The sequence below is a fragment of the Mastigoproctus giganteus genome, chromosome 8 (assembly GCF_048544385.1).
Source record: "Mastigoproctus giganteus isolate SK-2022 chromosome 8, ASM4854438v1, whole genome shotgun sequence".
NCBI classification, from domain to species: Eukaryota; Metazoa; Arthropoda; class Arachnida; order Uropygi; family Thelyphonidae; genus Mastigoproctus; species Mastigoproctus giganteus.
In genome coordinates this window covers 190,996,453-191,015,919 of record NC_143582.1, presented here as the reverse complement: position 1 = coordinate 191,015,919, position 19,467 = coordinate 190,996,453, and the positions used below count along the sequence as shown (strand labels likewise).

The 19,467-nt window shown below is 38.8% G+C and overlaps 1 protein-coding gene across 1 annotated transcript in view; it reads left to right on the top strand.

Annotated features, from left to right (window-relative positions):
* Positions 1-19,467, top strand: part of LOC150082106 (PGAP2-interacting protein-like) — a 66,866-nt gene that overhangs the window by 20,551 nt on the left and 26,848 nt on the right. The window contains exons 6-7 of the mRNA XM_090380431.1: positions 9,585-9,655; positions 16,805-16,910. Coding sequence (XP_090236557.1) covers positions 9,585-9,655; positions 16,805-16,910 — 177 coding nt within the window. The remainder of the gene's footprint in view (positions 1-9,584; positions 9,656-16,804; positions 16,911-19,467) is intronic.

The following is a 19,467-nucleotide window of genomic DNA, read 5'->3' as shown; positions in this document are numbered from 1 at the left end:
AGGTGTATTCAACTCTGGCAATACGCTAGAGAATCTTGTAATAACTGAGAGTAAAGTGGAGGAGAAATTGTTGAAGATAAATACAAGAAAGGCACCTGGGGTGGATGGGATCTATCCAGTTATATTAAAGGAGGCAGCAAAGGAAGTAAGCAAACCCTTAGCCATAATTATGAGAGCTTCCTTGGGCTCAGGGGAAGTACCCATGGACTGGAGATGTGCAAATGTGACCCCAATTCACAAAGGAGGATCAAAAGGCGACACAAGTAATTATTGACCTGTTAGTTTAACTTCTGTTCCCGGAAAATTAATGGAGGCACTGGTTAAAGAAGCACTGCAGGATCATCTAGACAAGACTTCAGTTATAGCTCAGGCACAGCTTGATTGGATACTATGATGCAGTCACAAAAGAACTGAATGCAGGGAATAACTTTAATATTATATACTTGGATCTTAGAAAGGCTTTTGATACTGTTGCACATGGAAGACTGCTACACAAATTGGAGCAGTGTGGCATTGGAGGCAAATTGCTGCTGTGGATAACGGGGTGGCTGAGGGGGAGAAGGCAGAGTGGTAATCAATGGACACTGCTCGTCGTGGACTAATGTTATTAGTGGAGTCCCTCAGGGCTCAGTGTTGGGTCCATTATTGTTTTCTGTATTCATAAATGATATTGATGAGGGTATATCAAGCTTAATGTCGAAGTTTGCAGACGATACAAAGGTAGGCAGGGTTGTCAAGGACACTACTGGCACTATGCTACTGCAACAGGATCTGGAAAGGTTGAGCAGATGGGCTGAGAGGCGGCAAATGAAGTTTAACATTGACAAATGTAAAGTACTACACATGGGAAACAGCAACCCCAGAGCAACGTATCAACTCTGTGATACTACACTGACAGTGGTAGAGAATGAAAGGGACCTGGGGGTGGTTGTGCAGGCAAATATGAAGTTCTCTGAGCAGTGCAGACGGGCTGCAAGAGTAGCTCATGGTGTATTGTCAATGATATATAGGAATTTTTCTAGCAGGGATAAGGAGGTGATTATTCCCTTGTATAAGGCAATGGTCAGGCCACACCTAGAGTACTGTATACAGGTTTGGAGGCCTCATTTCAAGAAGGATGTAGAGCTGCTGGAACGAGTACAAGAAGGGCAACAAGATTAGTGAATGGAACAAAGGGGTGCTCTTACGAAGAAAGGCTTAAGTTTTGCAAATTACAGTGTCTGGAGACTAGGCACCAGCGAGGTGATCTGATAGAGGTGTATAAAGCCTTGAATGGTTTGAGCATGTTCAATGCTGATGGGATTCTTCCTCTCGCTCAGAATAATCACCTGAGAGGGCATAAATTCAAATTGAGGAAAGACAGATGTAGGATAGACGTGCGGAAATTTGCCTTAGCCAGCGAGTGGTTGGTTGGTGGAACAGACTTCCATCCCTTGCCGTGGAAGTTGATAGCCTATATAAGTTTAAGGCTCAGCTGGACAGATATTTTGAACGAACAGAGGGGTGAAGTGGAAGTGGTTTTTTTTTTTTGCTGATGCTGCATAAGCTTGCTTTCTTGCATCAAATGCCTCTACTAATGCTAATGCTAATACCTGTATATGCAGTAGTAGAGATGTGCTTTATACAATAGTATAATAACCTCTTTAACCTCACTGGCAAAATTTCATTATATCATTGATAGAACCACACGTGCTGTTCTAGAAGCCTGTCTACATATCTTCGAGAACTTCATGTTGGACTATACAGTTACCCACAGGTCTTTTTCATTCTCCACTACCTTGAGTGTGGTACCACTCAGTTGGTATGTCAGTGTTGGATTACTCCTACCCATATGCAGTATCTTTCATTTATCAACATTAATCCTCAATTGCTACTTTTCAGACCAACTGCCTAATTTATCTAGTTCTTGTTAAGAGTATCATTCTGATTACTGTCATTAATCACTTAATGCAGACATTAAATTTGTATACCTTCAGTATCATTAATAAATATTGAAAACAGCAAGTGGCCCAACAGAGAACTTTGAGGAACCCATCCAAAACATTTGTCCACAAAGCGTAGTTCTCATTAATAACCTGTGTCTCCTGCCACTCAAAATCCCATTTTCCATATCAGTAATTTGCCCCTAATGCAACACTATTCCAATGTGTCCAACATTGTAAAAAGCTTTACTGAAATCTAAGACTATGATATAGAAATTATTTGTTGTATCTAGTTCCTTTGTTACTACCTTATAGAATCTAATCAGATTGGCCAGACAAGGTTTTCCTTTAACAAATACATGCTGTGGTTGCCTTATAACTGCATTCCTATCCAGATGATCTTTCATTATTTCTTTAGCCACTGATTCCATTGTTTTCTCTGGCACAAAAGTGAGGTGTACAGGTCTCTGTAATTAGGTCTTTTTTTTCTAACAGGAATTTTTCTAGCAGGGATAAGGAGGTGATTATCCCCTTGTATAAGGCAATGGTCAGGCCACACCTTGAGTACTGTATACAGGTTTCGAGGCCTCATTTTAGGAAGGATGTAGCTGCTGGAATGAGAAGGGCAACAAGATTAGTGAATGGAACGAGTACAGAGAAAGGCAACAAGATTAGTGAATGGAACGAGTACAGAGAAGGGCAACAAGATTAGTGAATGGAACAAAGGGTTGTTCTTACAAAGAAAGGCTTAAGTTTTGCAAATTATAGTGTCGAGACGAAGCACTTTTGAGGTGATCTGATTGAGGTGTATAAGGCCTTGAATGGTTTGAGCAAGCCCAATGCTGATGAAATTCTTGCTCTTGCCCAGATTAATTGTCTGAGGGGACATTAATTCAAATTGAGGAAGTACAGTTGTAGAATAGATGTGTGGAAATTTGCTTTTAGCCAATGGGTGTTTGATTGCTGTAACAAACTTCCATCTGTTGTAGAAGTTGACAACTTAAATAAATTCAAGGCAGAACTAGACAAACATTTGGATCAAAGGGGTGGGTGAAATTGGAAGTTTTTTTTCTTTTTTGGCTGATGCTGTATAAGCTTGCTTTCTTGCATCATATGCCTCTTCTAATGCTAATTACTTACTGTACCCTTTGATCCTCCTGTGTGAAAAGTAGAGATATTAGCACACATCTGCAGTCTCTAGAGATCTTTACTTTCTTTTCATTTAATTTCTAGTTAGAATTAGTATGTATACTTCTAGTATCTCCATTCCTAAAAACTTTTTCATATGTGAATATAGATGCAAAATATTTATATTTTGCATCTATATTGCTGAAAGACTGAATATTTATTCAGTCTTTCAGCAACCCATACAGGATCATCAGTAGTTATGCTGTTCATATCCAGTGGATCTATGTGGCTCATACCTTTTTCTTCTCCCATGCGCCCCCGTAGCCAGGTGGGAAGGAGCGGCAGTGTGTAGCACACGCTTCTTGATTAGACCGGGGTTCGAGTCCGTCACCACCAAATACGGAGGATGCAGAAAGGTCAGGGAATGACCACCGCATATCCCCAAGCAATATGGCCTTAGTTGCTAATGCTCCTAAAAACCCAAATAACTAACTAACTAACTAACTAACCCACCCTTTTTCTTCTAGTGTTAATCTAAGCAAATAGTTCTTTGCTACTTTTCTTCATATTCTTAGCCAGACCACAGCTATGATCTTGTTATATCTTTACTTATTATAATCAAGGTCAACCATATTTTAAGCACAGGATAAAGATATTAAAAGACCTTTTCATTTGTGATTAAAATAGATAAAATGTGTATTGTGGTACTTTAAAACAAAATCGAATGTGATCTCTGTTCATTGCGATTGTTTTATAGTATATATTAAGTGCAATAACATCATTAATACACAGCCATTTCTGAATAAACAGAATATTTATAATCCGGCATCGTTTTAAGTTTTATCTCATATTGTGAATACCTTCACAACGAGTTGCCATGATATTGCACTACTTCGAATAAGTAACGCTTCACCGTAAGGAGAAGACTAATGTTACTTATTCTCAGATGGGTACCACCATCCAATGGCACCGTTTCAGGGCTACTTGTATATATGTGTGGGATAATAACTCGACTATCCACTTGTCCCTATTAGACTTAGAAAAGCAAAAAGGTAGAGGGAAAGTAATAGTAGGAGTGGAAGAGGAAAAGAAATGGTGTAGAAGAATGAAAGGGACAGTAATTCCTTCAACTCACTCCACTCAAAAACTCATAAACTCCTCGAATAGGCAACGCTTCCCCAGTGGATAGACTGCCGTATCAGGGCTACTTGGCTCTTCTTCGGTGGGTGGGTAGGTACCCAAGTGATGCAGCGATGGCAAAACAGTTATGAAGTGTAACTCCACAATATGCATTTAGGGCTAAAGCCTCAAGCTGCGAGCAAATTTAGACTATGTATATATTAAGTGCAATAGCATCATTAATACACAGCCATTTCTGAATAAACAGAATATTTATAAGGCGGCATCGTTTTAAGTTATATCTCATATTCACCATAAAGAGAAGGCTTCACCATAAAGAGAAGACTAATGTTACTTATTCTCAGATAGGTATACCTATCTGAGAATAAGTAACAAGGATTCTCAGATAGGTATACCTATCTGAGAATCCTTGGTCCTTGAGGTTGTCACAGACATTCTCTCAGATATGCCAGACAAGCTGTACTTGCTACCTGGGAGTCTAAAATGCTGATGGAACTGATATTCGGGTGACACTCAAGTCAAGTGGACCCAATTTCTGAGAAGTCCGGAAGGTCTGTGACAGCCAAACCCTCTGCTTGCACCTTCACGATGGTGGAACTGTTAGTAATCCTGGGTATAACCTCCATGCACAAGTACATGGTGGGTGACCACCCAGGTGTGAACCAACGTAAGCAGGGGTCGAGGTGTGGCACCCACACCACATGGAGGAATGCCGCCCCTCTATATTACCAGGCAGTACTAGGTGGTAGATGACTCTCATCAACTGGTGCAATACCACCGCCTTGCTTATTGGAGGCTTGAAGTGGTGGAACCCATGTTTAGTCTCTAGAGCTAAGTTCCGGTCAACTCTTCCTTATCTCTTCCATCATGCAGTACGATTGATGACTTTTGAGGTTATGATGAACATTGTGGTGAGATTCAATATTCCTTACATTTCGATGGTACAGCTCTAAAACTGTTTGCAGGCCGGCCGCTAGTTAGCACACCGGACCGAACCTATTGGTAACTCTCTAGGAGGCTTCAGGATCAGCTAGTGTATAATCTTGCTACCTGTACTCTGCCAGATAGTGACTGGAGGGAGTCCGAGTAGTGTGTATGCGGGGAGCATTGTCAAGGCCACGTTATGTTAAGGATCTGAGTATATTTTTACTATGTGTACGCCATATCCAAAAATTTCATTACTTCATACAGCATGTCCCACCTACTTTTTCTTACTATTGAATACACCATGAATTTTCAAACTAATAGAGCAAGCTTATCTGCAAAAAGATCTGAACCTCCCAAGCACTTCCTAATTCATTTCACAAATATACATGGTCTTAATTCTAATCTCAATGATGTCCATTTCCACTTGCAGTCTGCCAAACCCCATGTACATTTTCTGACAGAATCTCAATTATCGGTTGATTCAACTACTGCTCAACTCAGATGCCCAAATTATTCGCTGTATGATTCCTTTCACCTCAAAGGTGGTACTTGTGCATATGTCCCCTTCTGATATTCCCTGTCAGAGACTTGGCAATTTGGAATCTCCTCTCTTTGATCTTCTCTGGCTTAAAATCTCTACCTCATTGTGTCAAATTCATCTGTTGTCTCTACTGTTCTCCCAACTCCACTAATCACTTGGAGCTCTTTGACTTCCTCTCTTTGCAACTTGACTTTCTCCAGTCCAGCTTTCCTAACAGTGAGGCAATTTTCCTTGGTGATTTTAATGTTCACAACTCCAGCTGGCTTCAGTTTTCGAGTCACACACACACAGCTGGTCGAGATGCTGAGGCTTTTGCAATTACTAATGACCTTGCACAGATTGTTCATTTACCTACAAGAATACCGGACAATCCTAATCATACAGCCAACACGCTTGATCTTTTTCTCACAAACAACCCTTCTAAGTTCACAGTCGAAATGAGAGGTCCTTTAGGCACTTCAGATCACAACTTGGTGATTGTCTCTTCTCCAATGGAGCCTTTATCTCATGGCTATTCTCAACCTCGGGTTGTTTAGCAATAAAAGAATGCAAATTGGGATGACCTGCGAGATCTCTTTTCTTCTTTTCCTTGGTCAGATTACTGTTTCAAAACTTCTGATGTCAACATTTGTTCAGATCGTGTCAGTAAAATTATTCTTGCAGGAATGGGAGGTGCCTCCGCAGCCAGGTGGGCAGGAGCAGCAGTGCGTAACACACGCTTCTTGATTAGACCGGGGTTCTAGTCCATGACCACCAAATATGGAGGATGCGGAAAGGTCAGGGAATGACCACCGCATATCCCCGGAGCAATATGGCCTTAGTTGCTAATGCTCCTCAAAAAAAAAAAAAGAAAAAAAAAAAACAAATAGCAGAAATGGAATCCTTTAGCCCAAACTCCACTTTAAAATCTCGTCCTTTATCTAAACCTTGGTTTTCCAATAAATGTGCTAAGGCTGTTCAAGAGAAGAATGTTGCATATCTTAATTGGCTCGTTTCTGATTCTTCAGTTTCATTTTCTGCCTACACCAAAGCTCGCAACAGTTGTAAAGCAGTTATTAATCAGTCCAAACTAGAGTTTGAACAGGCTAAGATTAGAAAACTTGCTTCTTGCGCTAATGGTAGCCGAGCATTCTGGTCTCTTTCCAAAGTTATTGGCTGCAACTTTTGCCCATCTCTGCTCCCACCTCTGTCCAAACCAGATGGTTCTGTTGTCACTTCAGCCAGGGATAAAGCTGACCTGCTAGCATCCCATTTTTCTTCCAACTCATGTATTAATGAGCTTGGTAAAACACCTCCCACCATTCCCAACACACTCCATTCAATGCCTCCTGTGGTCTTCCGTCAAAAGGACGTCAGAAGAATTTTGACGAATCTGATGCTAAGAAATCTCCAGGTCCCGATGATATTTCTCCACTTGTTCTCAAAACCTGTGCTCCTGAACGTACTCCTATTCTTTGCTGCCTTTTTTCACTTTCTTATTCCAAAGGTGTTTTTCCTTCTGCTTGAAAATTTGCTCATATCCAGCCAGTTCCTAAAAAGGGTGACAAATCCCTCCCATCCAATTATTGTCCCATTGCAATTACTTCTACTCTTTCTAAAGTAATGGAGAAATCAATTAACCGCCAACTCTTAAACTACCTAGAAATCTCCCGTCTGATCAACGATCGCCAGTATGGATTCTGTCAGTGTCGGTCCACTGGTGATATTCTGGCTTATGTTACCCATTTATGGACTAATTCAATGGAAAGGTTCGGTGAAACATAAGTAGTTGCTCTTGACATCTCAAAGGCTTTCGATCATGTTTGGCATAAAGGTCTTCTAAACAAGCTTCCATCTTATGGTTTGCCAACTGTTTTTAGTAATTGGTTATCCAGTTTTCTCTCTGATCGCTCACTGAGGGTGATGGTAGATGGCTCTCTGTCTTCTAACTTTTCCACTAATGCCGGTGTCCCCCAAGGTTCAGTTCTTTCCCCCACTCTTTTCCTCTTGTATATTAATGATCTTCTTCCATTGACTGGAAATACTATCCATAGTTTTGCCGATGATAGCACATTGCATTCTACTTTCCATTTTGAGAAACCTTGCCCTGCTCAATCAGCTTCAACTTCTCGAAAATCTGCTACCAATTCGTTAAATGCCAATCTTCAGGTAATTCTCCAGTGGGGCAAAGACAACTTAGTTGATTTCAACCCTTCTAAAACTGAGTCTTGTCTTGTATCTTGCAAAAACGATTCTTCTGTTCCTATGCTTATCTTTAGTGACACTCCAATTTCTAGGCAAAATGATATATCTCTTTTGGGGATTACCCTGTAACATCTAAAGAAAAGTAACGCTCTCGGCGTTACTTTTCTTCCAAACAGCTGCTCATTCTGTATAAATCGCAAATCCGCCCTGCCATGGAATATTGTTCCCACATCTGGGGTGGTGCCCCCAAAACCTCTCTCAGTCTTCTTGATTCCATTCAGAAGAGAGCAGTTAGGTTAATTAATGATTCATCTCTAACAGAGTCTCTCCAATCGCTGTCTCATAGATGTACTGTTTCTGCTGCATGCCTCTTCTACAGATACTTCCATGGACACTGTTCTTCTGAATTGGCTTCTATAATTCCTGCTGTCTCTTTCAAAACAGTCCGAACACGTGCTGCCACCAGCCAACATCCATTTACTGTCAAACTTATAGAACCAACTTTTCATCTTCCTTGTTTATTCACTCAACTGCCGTTTTCTGGAACAACCTTCCTTCATACGTATTTCCTGAAAATTACAGTCTACAGAAGTTCAAGTCCAGTGTCAACAAATATCTTCTTTCATCTTCTCAACCTCCAACCCAAGCACTGTACTAAGTACTATAGGTTCTAATACCTCTCGTGTTTTGGGGTTTACATTAAAAAAAAAAAAAAAACCTATCTGAGAATAAGTAACATTAGTCTTCTCCATAAGGAGATAGGTATACCTATTTGAGACTAATGTTACTTATTCTCAGATAGGTATGCCTATCTGGGAATAAGTGACATTAGTCTTCTCCTTATGGTGAAGCATTACTTATTCGAAGTAGTGCAATATCGTGGCAACTCGTTGTGAAGGTATTCACAGTATGAGATATAACTTAAAATGATGCCGCCTTATAAATATTCTGTTTATTCAGAAATGTCTGTGTATTAATGATACTATTGCACTTAATATATACATAGTCTAAATTTGCTCGCAGCTTGAGGCTTTAGCCCTAAATGCATCTTAGATTGTTTTATAGTCAAATAGCTGAATAAAAAAATATACTTTTTCTAATCAAAGACTGAATGTGCAAAGCTGATTACTATTTAGTATGTGAATTCTTTCGAAGAAATATACTGTACAGCATATTTCATCTTGTGATATTACTGCAAATTATTATAATATGTTCATAGCCCCCATATATAGAAATATTTTGGCACTTCTTTAGATAATGATGAGGCTGCCGTAGCCGGTCAGGCATGAGGGTGCATAAGTACACGTGCCTTGAATGACCTGGGTTCGAGCCCATGACTGCTAAATATGGTGCTGTGTCTTGTATTCTCTCTATCTTGTGAACTCCTCTGACCATGTGGTCATGCTGGAGTATAAACAGAAACTTTATTATTTTTTTTTATGATTGTGAATGCAATAAAAATAGAAATTCAAAAGTGCACACAGCTCAATTCTTGAAATCAAATGCAGTATTTCTTTCTTTGAATCATATGAAATGCACTGAGATTTATATAATGTTTCCAAAAATTAAACAAATGATAGACATATAAATTCATTAGAGGTGGAAGTTCTACATGTACTCTTTTAATTTTAAAAGACCTTTTCATTTGTTTAATATTGTTTTTATTAAGAACTTAATTTTTATTACTAAACTGACTTTTTTTATATATATTTATATGCTTTCCTCTGCTATTTATTATATAGCTATTTTACTACTACTTGCTGCTGGATTATTGAGCTATTTTGTAAGAACTCATTCTACTTCTGCTTCACAGGTATATACATACATACCTACATATGTTTTTTAACTACAAATTACATTTTTATTTTCCTGTAATGCTAGATTTCAGTAATAATATTTTGTATATAATTAAATATGGAGAAGTTACTGTATATACTGTTTAATAACTTAAAGTTGGTAGCATAATTTGAATAATAATTTGTTTATGTCCCTCTGTCTGGAATGCTCTTTGAATTTGAATAACTGAAAGACTAAAAAGCTTTTAACCTGATTCTTTTTGCAATAGCTTTCATTTAGCAGTAAAATTGAGGGGAGAAAAAATTCCAAAAAATTTTTTGACCGATTTTCAAATGCCAAGAATTGATTTAGCTCATGAAATTAACTTGCCATTAACTTTGAACAGAAGACAATTTTCTTAGCTTTTGTCACACAAGCAACAAATATCAGGGTCAGACTTTCAACAAAATTGGCATTTTTTCTCATGGACAACTTTATGTAACACGTTTCCCAGGTCCATATATAAGTTTTGCAAAATAATTGTAATTTTTTTAAAGGATGATATAGTCATATATGTAAAAAAATTATCAAATTGCATTTTTACCCGAGTCCATTCCACTGACACCTTCTCTAGCAAGGGAGCCGAGGGAAAGATTTTTGTAATTACTTTAATATTAATCCTTACCTATTCTGTGAAACAGTTTTTGTGAAATATTCACCACAGGTATCGTAGTATGTACATAATAACATAAACTTGGTAGTGTAATATGTATTACATCTTTTAGTTATCTCTCAGTTTAGTATTCTCAAATTAAACTGAATTTAAACAAAAATCATGTCTCAGACTGGCACAGCAAAGGCTCAAAGTAGTAGGAGTTCAGTGGCTCGGGGGGAGAGATGAAGGTGGTAGTTCTCCATGATTCATGGCCTTACAAATTATGCTACTTGTTCAATGTTTGTAAATCCATCTGGAACAGGACATGATATAGTTACAAGGAATTTCTTTGTATTTGATGCAAAGATTGTGAGGAAATTAAGCATGAACTCAGCATTCTTGGTTTTTGAGGCTGTGGTAGACATTCTCTCAGATATGCTGTGCTTGCTACCTGGAAGTCTAAAACGCTGATGGAACTGATATTCGGACACTCAAGTCAAATGGACCCAATTTTCGGTGAAGTCTGGACTGTCTGGGACAGCCAAATCCTCTGCTTGCACCTTCACGATGTTGGGACTGTTAGTAATCTTGGGTATAATCCCCATGCGCAAGCACACTGTGGGTGACCATCCAGGTGTGAACCAATGTAAGCAGGGGTCAAGGTGTGGCACCCATACCACATGGAGGAATGGCGCCCCTCTGTGTTACCAGGCAAAACTAGGTGGTAGATGACTCTCATCAACCAGTGGAATATCACCACTTTGCTTATTGGAGGCCTGAAGTGGTGGAACCTATGTTTAGTCTCCAGAGCTAAGTTCCAGTCAACCCTACCCCATCGCTTCCATCTTGCAATTTGATTGATGTCTTTTGAGGTTATGGTGAACATGGTGGTGAGATCCAAACTTCCTTACATTTCGAGGCTACAGCTCTAAAACAGTGTTTGCAGGCTGGCTGCTAGTTAGTACACCAAACCGAACCTATTGGTAATTCTCTAGGAGGCTTTTGGATCAGCTAGTGTATAATCTTGCTACCTCTACTCTGCCAGATAGCAACTGGAGGCAGTCCGAGTAGTGCATTGTCAAGGCCACATTATGTCAAGGATCTGGGTATATTCTTACCATGTGTTCGCCATATCCAAGAATTTCATTACTTCATACAGCATGTCCCTCTCCCCACACTTTTTCTTACTATTGAATACACCATGAATAGTCAAACTAATAGACCAAACATATCTGCAAAAAGATCTAAACCTCCCAAACACTTCTAGTTCATTTCACAAATATACATGGTCTCAGTTCTAAACTCAGTGATGTCCATTTCCACTTACAGTCTGCCAAACCGGATGTACTTTTTCTGACAGAATCTCAGTTATTGATTGATTCAATCACTGCTCATCTCAGTTGCCCAAATTATTCGCTGTATGATTCCTTTCGCCTTAAAGGTGGTACTTGTGCATGTGTCTGTTCTGATATTCCCTGTCAGAGACTTTGTAATTTGGAATCTTCTCTGGCTTAAAAACTCTCTACCTCATTCTGTAAAATTCATCTGTTGTCTCTTCTCCCAACTCCACTAATCACTTGGAGCTCTTTGACTTCCTCTCTTTGCAACTTGACTTTCTCCAGTCCAGCTTTCCTAACAGTGAGGTAAATTTCCTTGGTGATTTTAACGTTCACAACTCCAGCTGGCTTCAATTTTCGAGTCACACACACACCCAGCTGGTCAAGATGCTGAGGATTTTGCAATTACTAATGACCTCGCACAGATTGTTCATGTACCTACCTATACCAGACAATCCTAACCATACAGCCAACACACTTGGCTGTATTGATCTTTTTCTCACAAACAACCCTTCCAAGTACACGGTCAAAGTGTGTGGTCCTTTAGGCACCTCAGATCACAACTTGGTGATTGTCTCCTCTCCAGTGCAGCCTTTATCTCATGGCTATTCGCAACCTCGTGTTTTGGTATTACAAGAATGCAAAATAGGATGACTTGCGAGATTTCTTTTCCTTGGTCAGATTACTGTTTCAAAACTTCTGATGTCAACGTTTGCTCAGATTGTGTCAGTGATATTATTCTTGTAGGAATGGAATCTTTTATTCCACATTCCACCTTAAAATCTCATCCTTTATCTAAACCTTGGTTTTGCAATGAATGTGCTAAGGCTGTTCAAGAGAAGAATGTTGCATATTGTTTCCAACTCTTCAGTTTCATTTTCTGCCTACACCAGAGCTTGCAATAATTGTATATTAATACTTGTATATTAATGTCCTTCAGTTATTAATCAGTCCAAACTAGATTTTGAACAGGCTAAGAGTAGAAAACTTGCTTCTTGCCCTAATGGTAGCTGAGCACTCTGGTCTCTTGCCAAAATTATTGGTAGCATCTTTTGCCCATCTCTGCTCCCACCTCTGTGAAAACCAGATGCTTCTATTGTCACTTCAGCTAAGGATAAAGCTGACCTGATAGCATCCCATTTTTTTCCCAACTTATGTATTAAAATTAACCACAGGGGCTCATATCTGGTGAGTATGAGCTTGGCACACCCACGGTCCTTAGCTGGATATCACCATTCTTCTCTCTTTTGGTGATTCCCTGCTACCTCTCTCTCTCTCTCTCTCTCAGGGTACTCAAATTTTTTTTGGCTGGTGCAGTTTAAGCCTCAGGCTTCCTTGCACCATATGACTAATAATAATAATAATGATCTTGGTAAAACATCTCCCACCATTCCCAGCATGCTCCATTCAATACCACCTGTGGTGTTCCGTTAGAAGGATTTTGACATATCTTGATGCTAAGAAAGCTCCAGATACTGATGGTGTTTCTCCACTTGTTCTCAAAACTTGTGCTCCTGAACTTATTCCTGTTCTTAGCTGCCTTTTTGCACTTTCTTATTCCAAAGGTGTTTTTCCTTCTGCTTGGAAATTTGCTCATATCCAGCCAGTTCCTAAAAAGGGTGACAAATCCCTCCCATCCAGTTATCGTCCCATTGCAATTACTTCTACTCTTTCTAAAGTAATGGAGAAATCAATTAACCGCCAACTCTTAAACTATCTAGAAACCTTCCATCTGATCAATGATCGCCAGTATGGATGCCATCAGTGTTGATCCACTGGTGATATTCTGGCTTATGTTACCCATTTATGGACAAATTCAATGGAAAAGTTTGGTGAAACACAAGCAGTTGCTCTTGACATCTCAAAGGCTTTCAATCATGTTTGGCATAAAGGTCTTCTAAACAAGCTTCCATCTTATGGTTTACCAACTGTTTTTTGTAATTGGTTATCCAGTTTTCTCTCTGATCACTCACTGAGGGTAATGGTAAATGACTCTGTCTTCTAACGTCTCCACTAATGCTAGTGTCCCCCAAGGTTCAGTTCTTTTCCCCCACTCTTTTCCTCTTGTATATTAATGTCCTTCTTCCATTGACTCAAAATCCTATCCATAGTTTTGTTGATAATAGCACATTGCATTCCACTTTCCAGTTTGAGAAACCTTGCCCTGCTCAATCAGCTTCAACGTCTCGAAAATCTGCTACCAATTCGTTAAATGCCAATCTTCAGGTAATTCTCCAGTGGGGCAAAGACAACTTAGTTGATTTCAACCCTTCTAAAACTGAGTCTTGTCTTGTATCTTGCAAAAACGATTCTTCTGTTCCTATGCTTATCTTTAGTGAAACTCCAATTTCTAGGCAAGATGATATATCTCTTTTGGGGATTACCCTGACTTCTAATTTCTCTTGGCACAAGCACATTACAAATATTGCTTCCTCTGCATCTAAAAAACTTGGTTTTCTCTTTTGCTCTTGGCGTTACTTTTCTTCCAAGCAGCTGTTCACTCTGTACAAATCCACCTTACCATGGAATATTGTTCCCATATCTGGAGCGGTGACCCCAAAACCTCTCTCAGGCTTCTAGATTCCATTCAGAAGAGGGCAGTTAGGTTAATTAATGACTCATCTCTGAGTCTCTCCACTCTCTGTCTCATAGAATGTACTGTCTCTGCCACATGCCTTTTTTACAGATACGTCCATGGGCACTGTTCTTCTGAATTGACTTCTATAATTCCTGCTCTCTCTTTCAAAACAGTCCGAACATGTGCTGCCACCAGCCAACATCCATTGAACTTCAAACACACAGAACCAACTTTTCATCTTCCTCGTTTATTCATTCAACTGCCATTTTCTGGAACAACCTTCCTTCATATGTATTTCTTGAAAATTATAGTTTACAGAAGTTCAATAGTATATATATTCAAATAGATGGTAGTTATTGTCAGTGACTCTGTTGTCAGGGAAATTGGAAATATATTGTGCAGAACAAATAGATGGAATAGGACCAGTGTATGTCTACCAGGGGCAAAAGTTGATGATGTTGCAGTCTAATGTCATATTTAAATGGCACCAAAGGTGAACATCTTTTCACCAATGATATAAGAATAGGAGGTCCGAGAACTTGCTTAACACCTACAGAGAAATGTTGAGAAACAGTTGTGAGTAAGAATTAAATTTGAAATTGTCTGCAATTCTGCCCAGACATGATAGGGAGGAGTACATTAGAGAGCCTTATCAATCAGTTGGCCCCTGGAAAGATTGTGCATCGCTCATGGGGCTGAAATTTTCCCATGGTCTGTTCTTATTGACAGGAGAGACTGCTTTTACAGGGATGGAATACACTTAAATAGGAATGGAAGAATATTTGCAGTGCTATTGAGTCAATGTCAGGTCACCCAGAAAACTGCTAGCTTAGGGGGATGTTGTTGTTACTTGGTTTTTAGGAGCATTAGCAACTAAGGCCATATTGCTCCGAGGATATGCAGTTGTCATTTCTTGACCTTCTGCATCCTCTGTATTTGGTGGTCACGGGCTTGAACCCCGGTCTAATCAAGAAGCGTGTGCTACACACTGCTGCTCCTGCCCACCTGGCTATGGAGGCACCGCTTAGGGAGATACATAGACTAATAGATTAACTAGATCTGTAGGTAGAGGTGAAAGTGATTCTTGCACTGCTTCTATTGGAACATGTAGCAGCCTGGGAAGAAAAGTGTTGGGGAGTGCAAGGCTTGCTGGGGATCTTCATGGAATAAGCAAATAAATACATCAGTTGACTTAATTAGTACTTCAATATTCGATTCTGAGTGGTGTAGCTCAGAAACGACCTAAATTTTATTGTAATATGAAGACAGGACTGCCTTGGCCTTTCATGTGTTTTTGTGGCCAGCAGGATTTAAACTGACTAGTTAATGTAATGGTATTATCACTCAAAGCAGAAAAAACTTTGCCTTCACATTGATTTGCCCTGATATTGCAAGTCTTTCAAATAAATGGCATTGCCAAAAGGTTAATCTGCTATTTATTTAAAATATGGTAAATGGCTAAGACAGTCTATTTCAGGTCTAGTCCCTGATCAGACTTCTACTAGATTATTAAAAATTATATAGTACTTCAGTTATCATTTTTGTGTTATCTTTTTCAAGCATATTTTCAATAGATTAATTATGTAATAATTATAGGTATCATATAATGCAATGATTGTGACAATGATGAACCACTGACACTGAAGGGAAATTGGAAATTTTGCACTTAACAAAAGATCGTTTGGGACCCGAATATTGATACAGGTTCTAGTAATATGGTATCGGAATGCAAAGCTTGTCATTAGTTGCGTTTTACTTTTAAACATATTTCATTAAAGATTTGCTACCATAGTTTGTGTGTGTAATTCATTAGAAAGATATATTTAACTCTATAACCTTATTCACAGATAGCAAAATATATATTAAAGTGTTACTTTCTCTTAGTCAGTAGAATGCAACAGTTCTTTCAACAGTTGCATAATAACAGTAATAGCAAATGTTTTCATTACTTTCTGATTTTTAATTTTGATTGATATACTAATCAAGGCATAAAAGTAATATATCCTAGATATTCAGAGGAAACAGACAGTCAACAGAAATAAATGAACAACTCACTGATATACCTAGAACTATGAGCAGTATGCAAACTGAGGGCCACAATCCTTTTGCAGATCACAAAATATTTTCAGTATTTGTAAAAAAAAGCAATATGAACAAAGCATATGGTTATTCAAAGAAAACAAAAGCATGTCAGCTCACTTTGGCCTGTAATGACTACGTGAGTATGTTTGTGGAAGAATTTATGCTAATTTCTCATAGATAGTACTATGTTCTCTTTTAAAACATTCATGAGTTTCAGTAACTAAGAGGGGGACCAGCTTGAATTTCCCCATTCTGTATGATATTGATATATTTATTTCATTATGCATTAAATCCTATAGAACATTCTGCATTAAATCCTGTAAAATTAAATAACATAAAATAACAATAATCTGTTAATATTATTAAAATGTTGCAGAAGTGTTTTGAGATTGATTTTTTCCCCCCTTTTAAATTGAAAATTCTAAAAATTTAACTGATAATTTCCATGTCATGCTCATTTACATTTGGTTTGAAATGGTCTTTCAATCCTTATAGATGTGTGAATTTGACATGTGAATTTTTTTTCTATTTTAGAGTGAAGATCAAAAATTTACTGCTTTAATATGGACCTATCATTTTGGTTACGATAATGAAGGTTGGCCTAGTTTTGAAAGATCAGCCAAGCTTCTTGATGAGACAGGTAATAGATATTCTATTTTATCAAAAATTTTCAGGGTGCATTAGTAAAAGTGGTAATTGCAGTTATAAGTAACATAATTCTCCCCCTCCCAATGACTAGCTTAGTTCTAGCCTCTGGGAGGGGGGTGGTGAATTTTAACCTCTTTCATACTGTTGAACCACAGTGTCCACCCAACTATAATTCGGCATCTTTTAGAATAAGTTTCTCTTAAATAGAGATGTCAAAATTCAAAACTTTTTAAATTTAAAACTGAACTCTTTGTTGATTAGGATCATAGTGATCACCATACATCTATGGTGATCACTAAGAACAGGTGCATGTATACTTGTGTGTACACCAATGCTAGGAGTTGAGTAAATAAATTTGATGAATTTGAGGTATTGCTCAAAACGTCAAAGGCAGATATTGTGGGAATTTCAGAGACGTGGTGTCACACAGATATAAGGAATGCAGAACTGGAATTTGGGGAGTACAATGTCTACAGAAAGAATAGACAGGATAGGAAGGGAGGAGGGGTTATGCTATTAGTTAAGAAATACATAAAATCCAAGGAAGTGAAGCCAGTCGACATTGCTGGACAGTGCAGTGTCGAGTCAGTTTGGTGTGACATAAGCATTGGGAGATCAAAATTGAGAGTAGGAGTGTGCTATAGGCCTAATGACTCTGATGAGTATAATAACAAATTGTACAGGGAAATAGAGGGGGCCAGTAAATCAGAGAGTCTTATAATGTGGGATTTTAATTTCCCAGATATTGACTGGAATTTGGGGGCTGTTGTGGATTTATTGGATGATTGTTTTCTACATCAGCATGTTTGGGAGGCAACTAGAGGGAGTAATACTCTTGATTTGATTATCAGTAATGATTCTTTATGCATTAAGAATCTGCAGGTAAATGAACCACTAGGTGGCAGTGATCACAGTTTGCTGAATTGGGATTTACTCAAAGAGGTAACTACCATTAGGGGTAAAGGGAAGGGTTATTGCTTTCGTAAAGGTGACTATGATAGACTGAGACAGTATTTAAATTCTATACAGTGGGACCAACTGATGATGTTACCAACAGCAAATTCAAAATGGGAAGCATTCAAAGAACTTATCTTGAAAGCTACTAGGCTTTACATACCAACTAAGAAATATTGTTCAAGGTTTAGGCCTAAGTGGATGTTAGATGAACTGATGAGACATATGGCAGAGAAGAAAAATGCATGGGATACATACAAATTAACACGTGACACAGAAGCCTATGATAGATACAAGTTGATCTGTAACCAAGTTACAAAGGAGGTTAGGCAGGCGAAGACAGATTACGAGAAATCTTTGGCAAGGGATGCAAAGAAAAACAGCAAAGAGTTCTTTACTTATGTAAACTCTAGAAGGAAGGGGATGAATCAGATTGGTTCACTTGATATCGATGGGTCAACTGCTGATGATCCTGCTCAGGTAGCTAACAAACTAAATGAATATTTTGCATCTACATTCAAACATGAGGATTTATTCTGGAAGGGGAATCCCAGAGGTGTATTCAACTCTGGCAATAAGCTAGAGAATCTTGTAATAACTGAGAGTAAAGTGGAGGAGAAATTGTTGAAGATAAATACAAGAAAGGCACCTGGGGTGGATGGGATCTATCCAGTTATATTAAAGGAGGCAGCAAAGGAAGTAAGCAAACCCTTAGCCATAATTATGAGAGCATCCTTGGACTCAGGGGAAGTACCCATGGACTGGAGATGTGCAAATGTGACCCCAATTCACAAAGGAGGATCAAAAGGCGACACAAGTAATTATAGACCTGTTAGTTTAACTTCTGTTCCCGGAAAATTAATGGAGGCACTGGTTAAAGAAGCACTGCAGGATCATCTAGACAAGACTTCAGTTATAGCTCAGACACAGCTTGATTGGATACTATGATGCAGTCACAAAAGAACTGAATGCAGGGAATAACTTTGATATTATATACTTGGATCTTAGAAAGGCTTTTGATACTGTTGCACTTTGAAGACTGCTGCACAAATTGGAGCAGTGTGGCATTGGAGGCAAATTGCTGCTATGGATAAAGGGGTGGTTGAGGGGGAGAAGACAGAGAGTGGTAATCAGTGGACACTGCTCATCGTGGACTAATGTTATTAGTGGAGTCCCTCAGGGTTCAGTATTGGGTCCATTATTGTTTTCTGTATTTATAAATGATATTGATGGTGGTATATCAAGCTTAATGTCCAAGTTTGCAGACGATACGAAGATTGGCAGGGTTGTCAAGGACACTACTGACACTATGCTACTGCAACAGGATCTGGAAAGATTGAGCAGATGGGCTGAGAGGTGGCAAATGAAGTTTAACATTGACAAATGTAAAGTACTACATATGGGAAACAGCAACCCCAGGGCAACGTATCAACTCTGTGGTACTACACTGACAGTGGTAGAGAATGAAAGGGACCTGGGGGTGGTTGTGCAGGCAGATATGAAGTTTTCTGAGCAGTGCAGATGGGCTGCAAGAGTAGCTCATGGTGTATTGTCGATGATATATAGGAATTTTTCTAGCGGGGATAAGGAGGTGA